Source organism: Pundamilia nyererei, unplaced genomic scaffold, assembly GCF_000239375.1.
Source record: "Pundamilia nyererei isolate P.nyererei 1_Seehausen unplaced genomic scaffold, PunNye1.0 scaffold00031, whole genome shotgun sequence".
Taxonomy (NCBI): domain Eukaryota; kingdom Metazoa; phylum Chordata; class Actinopteri; order Cichliformes; family Cichlidae; genus Pundamilia; species Pundamilia nyererei.
This window is the reverse complement of record NW_005187432.1, coordinates 3,249,760-3,254,815: the sequence shown is the minus strand read 5'-3', so window position 1 is coordinate 3,254,815 and position 5,056 is coordinate 3,249,760. Positions and strand designations below refer to the sequence as shown.

Genomic DNA, 5,056 nt, shown 5'->3' with positions numbered 1-5,056 from the left:
CACATAAATAGCAACTGTACAGATGAAATTAGGTCTGTACACATTAGGTTTTACAGTCAAACAGGCAAATGTGTTGGGGCACATTTACTTCCGTTTTCACTTTGAGTAGTTTAGATAAAATCTTAAACTGGATTCATTAAAAATCTGTGTGAGTATCTGCAATATCACAAATACATCATTGTAAAGGATTCATTTGTCTGAATTCACACAATAAAACAGGATACAATACCTCTTTGAGACCCTTGAGTCCTGTGGGGGTTTCAGCTGTGGGGGCCCACAGTTTGATGTCATGATCCAGCCCACTGGTAGCCATACCTGGCAGATGTGGATGTGGCTCCAAACAGTTCACCTGTGGTTTTCAAAGGTCAAACGTACAGCAGATAACACATTGATGTTCTAATTTATATATAAAAATGAAAACTTAAAAGTATAAATACATAAGTCTGATGCTGCAAATTGCTACTAAAAACAAGTTATTGGAGTGAACCCTTCAACATCTAAAGCAGCGGTCCCCAACCTTTTTTGCGCCACGGACCGGTTTATGCCCGACAATATTTTCACGGACCGGCCTTTAAGGTGTCGCGGATAAATACAACAAAATAAAACTAGTATCTGTACCAAAAAAAAAGAAGATTTATTCATAACACACGCGAAAAGACTCAGGAACACCAAGTTAACGATAAAAACAATAACAAAATAACACTGAAAAATGATAAAAACCCTGAAAACCATACATTTCAGACCTGAGCCTCAACTATCGCGGCCCGGTACCAAACGACTCACGGACCGGTACCGGTCCGAGGCCCGGGGGTTGGGGACCGCTGATCTAAAGGGTCTTACAAAGTTGTCTCATTCAAAAAAAATCTGTGGTACTTTCCCACTCTGACTCACCACTCCTCCTCGGTCTCCCTCCATAAACTGGACAATACGAGCAGAGTATTTGTCCCATAGATAGATGTGCCCACAGTCGCTGCCACTGACCACAAACTCACTGCATGGCCCATAGAAATTCACCCCCTTCACTGTGAGCAAGAGGACGGTATTATATCAATGCCAGAAACTCAAAAATGACCTGCTGACAGCTTTATTTTGTAGAGTTGTCTATACCTTATACAGCTTATTTAAAATAATTTTAAAAAGTAGTACCTGTGGCATTATTGCGGTGACCCTTATATCTCCTGAGATAGTCTGCCCCATCACTGTGGTCGGAGTCAAACAAGTAGATGTCTTCATCATTGTAACTAGCCAGGAGCTCTGGACATACAGAAAATGTCAAACAGCCATTTGCTTAATTTCCTTTAATGCAATAAAGGCAGAAGTTAGTCATGACTTTCATATCATTTGACTATACACACATCATTTATATATGCCAAGCCAAAAGTTGATAAATTGGTGTAATTGGCACTTTATCTGACCTTATTGGTTTTCTACAAAAGATACACGTTTCAGAAGAAGAAAAATCCTAGAATTTTAGTCAGTGAGCTAACTCCTAGTTCTATTTCAATGTCACTGAGATTGCACAGTGGTTGCATCACATCACACAAGAAGGGAAGAGGTTTGAACTAAAAAAAAAAAAAAGGAAAGAAAAAAAAAGACTAGGTCGAGGAATTATCAAGGGTCTGTGTCCTTATTTTTAAGAAATATTTCTAAAAATGTTCATAATAGAATAAGAAAAGAATGAGAAAACTTATTTTACCTGTGCCATCGTGACTGTACACAAGGCAGGTTATGTTGGTTTTAGACTCACTGGATACCAGATGTGAGGGACAAAACTTTTTCAGTACACCATTGTTATCATTTTCATTAATCTTCCTCTGGTCATAGATCCTAAAGAAAGTGAAAACAAAATACTGTCAGAAGAGAAAAAGAGTCAAAGAATAACATTTAAGTGACAAAATTGTATCATACCACAATGATAATGGATTCTTTAGAGTGGGGAAAAAAGCATTTTTACTATTCCCTGGTTCATACCTCACATACTGATCTCTCCCGCCAACAGCAAAGTGGTGTGTCTTTGCTGGGTTCACAAAGATGGTGTACAGCCCCACTTTTTTATCACCCTCCTTTACAACCACCAGTTTACTACCACAAAGATAGAAGGAGACACAAAAGAACACCAGTATTACCACTGATCAACCTAAATTTTTTTTATCTGTTTATGTGTTTTGCTCACATGGTGCGCAAGACAGTTTTTTCAATCCACAGCAAGTCTCACTCTACACTCACTGTGACAAAACTAGCTGAATGTGAAACTTAATAGTACTTAGCTGAGAGCCATTGCACAGAATTCAGTTATGCGAATACATAATGATAATAAAAAATCTTGACTCTTACTTGGCAGGGCGGTCTAGACGCAAGTCAATACCAAATACAACAGCATCCTCTCCAGCTGACAGAAAGGAGCAAGGTGAATCTGGCTCAAGGGCCAGCTAAAAAATACAAAACAAAAAATTGATATGATATCAATTCAGCTGTCTCTAAGAGTCTTAAACACCACTGGACAAAGATTTCCTCTCACAGACCTTGTGTGCAGCGCCTTTATGCTGTGCAACCCGTTTCGTGTTCTTGCAGCGCTGTGTGGCAGAAAGCTCAGCCACTCTGATCTGACCATCACGAGCACACATGGCCAAGGTGGAGTCCCCACTGTGAGGCAGGAACTTTGCCTAAATTAAAGCCAAGGGTAGCCCAATCATGCATTTTATAACCACAATTTAACTTGATTAAATTATGCTCATGAATTAGTCACTTCAATCTGTCTTGTAAGTTTGGTTTTTTTTAATAATGGATTATTATAAAATAATAAAAACAATAAATAAATCATCAAATAGCAATTTACTGCTTGTCTCTAACTTAGTCTTGTTTCCACATTCTACTTTTTTATCACTGTTTCTGTGGTATAATGATTATAGCTTCTTATAAGAAAAAGTCCCAGAAAGCTACTTATTTTGTCTCAACAACAAACAATCAAATAAGAGAAGAAGAGAATATTAAAAAACTACTCAATAATTTAAACATCTTATTAACTCTTGAAGGAAACTGAAGTTTTTAGAACATTAAAAAACCCCCACAGATTTTTCCTTTTGCTGTATCGAACACTAACACATTACTATTACTAACATTTATTTGGAAAAATAACTAAAGGACTAACTAATAATGAACCTCTACTGTAGTCCTATTTTTGTGTTTTACCTGAAAGACATTGCTCTTGTGTCCACTGTCAAACTCCAGTTCAGCACGACGGATGGCCCAGTCCCAGATCACCACGCGCAGGTCATCGCTGCCTGATGCCAGGCGTGTGCCTGATGGATTGAAATGCAATGTGTTGACACAACCTGTATGCCTCTCTAATCGGCCTTGGAGCTCCAGCCTTTGCACGAGGCCACGAGCCCCACACACACGCCTCACAAACTGGTGTGAGTCCCTGCCGATCTCTCTGGAGCGCAGCGAGGGTACTGCACGCCACACAGGACCACGCATGTCACGGAGCTCTGCCCCGAGCCATGCCTCCATAGCTTCATCATCATCGTCGTCGTCATCATCATCTTTCTGTTCTTCTTCATCATCATCATCGTCGTCGTCATCATCATCTGAACTTGAGGAGTGGTTAGTGCCGCCGCCAGGTCTGTTTCTCTTTCTAGCTGCCCTTTTCCCACCATCTTTTTCTTTGGCCTTCTCTCGCCTTCCTCCCTCGCTCTCCCTTTCACCATCCTCAGTTAAAGAGTAGAGGCCGCTGCCGTCCATGCTGTCTGTATCTTCATCCTCTTCTCCCTCCCTGGTTGTGCCCGTCTCTCCTTCTACATCTGGCATAGATTTGTCTCCAGATGCTTCAGCTGTTTCTTTGGGAGCTATGGAAATAGAAACACCCAATATAAGGTTAAAGCAACACTGTCACATAGGGAGATTCATAAAATACATAAAGAAAAAGACAAATATGTAGATGGTTAGTCATATATAGTAGGAAAAACTCATTATGAAAATTTTCCACCATACTAAAACTATAAGAGTTACCATTTAGAGAGGAAGACTGTGTTTGCCCCTCTTTGCTTCGGTCTTCTCCAGGCTCCTTTTCTTCAGAGCCACCTATTGAAGCCAAACATTTTCTCTGATGAACTCTGATGACTGCTGCGGAGTATGACACCATGCACTGCTGTCATTAGTATATAAACTGACTTGTTTTACCGTTAAGCACCGTGGATTTGCCGTCAGCCTCAGCCATTGTATCTGTGAAGTCCTGCGTCGACCCGAGGTACAACCTCGTGTTGGACACAAAAACAAAATTAATGGTGCATTGACAACTACTCAAAATCAGACTGGACAGTTTGTGTGCTATAAACGAGGCGACGCCACGGCTTTCATTTGATAAGCTCTTGCCAAATAGCGACTTGACACTATTTGCAATAGGGTACAAGTTACCTGTTAGCCCCGTAGCTTCCAAACTAACAGTCTGGCTAATTTTACAAGCTATACACCGCTGCATGTAAAGATATAAACAAACGAAGTCGTTTGTTAGCCGAATCACGGGCCTGTTTTGCTTTGTGATATTTAACTATGTATTGTCCTGTATAAAAGAACTGCTTGACTGCCTGACAGTTATTACCATAAGCTAATGCTACCTAGCAAACTCGAGGCTAACAAATGTCGAAACTAAAACACAGTTTTCTAAGTTGTGCTGCACAACTAACCAGCTACTGGTCAAAATGCAAACAAGCGGCTAGCATTGCTTATACTCGCTAACTAGCACAGCTAGCGTTACCTGTAGTCGAAGGCCCGACGAGGCGTACTTCTTAGTTTAGTCTTAATCTTTATTGCAGATTTATTTGCTCCACCTCGCTACTCAGCAAATGAGCTAAGTGCCTTGACTAGGAACTCTATGACGAAAAACACACGACATGAGGAATGCGTGCATAAAGCTTTTTTGAAAAGTCAGACTATATTGCGAGCTAGCTGCGTTCACATAAGATTGCCTGCTCTGTTTATGTTTTGACGGTTCAGCTTTTTCTTTTTTTCTTTTTTTTTCTAGTTACATTTCCGGTTTCGTGCTCGCATGTTTTTTTTT

The 5,056-nt window shown here is 40.3% G+C and overlaps 1 protein-coding gene across 1 annotated transcript in view; it reads right to left on the bottom strand.

Annotated features, from left to right (window-relative positions):
- The window catches only part of dcaf8 (DDB1 and CUL4 associated factor 8), an 8,609-nt gene extending 3,590 nt beyond the window's left edge, over positions 1-5,019 (bottom strand). The window contains exons 1-11 of the mRNA XM_005729085.2: positions 4,754-5,019; positions 4,180-4,253; positions 4,009-4,080; positions 3,190-3,845; positions 2,523-2,663; positions 2,335-2,429; positions 1,972-2,082; positions 1,697-1,827; positions 1,147-1,254; positions 892-1,022; positions 230-349 (exon numbers count right to left, since the gene is read on the bottom strand). Coding sequence (XP_005729142.1) covers positions 230-349; positions 892-1,022; positions 1,147-1,254; positions 1,697-1,827; positions 1,972-2,082; positions 2,335-2,429; positions 2,523-2,663; positions 3,190-3,845; positions 4,009-4,080; positions 4,180-4,216 — 1,602 coding nt within the window. The 5' untranslated portion in view covers positions 4,217-4,253; positions 4,754-5,019. The remainder of the gene's footprint in view (positions 1-229; positions 350-891; positions 1,023-1,146; positions 1,255-1,696; positions 1,828-1,971; positions 2,083-2,334; positions 2,430-2,522; positions 2,664-3,189; positions 3,846-4,008; positions 4,081-4,179; positions 4,254-4,753) is intronic.
- Between the last annotated feature and the right edge of the window lie 37 nt (positions 5,020-5,056).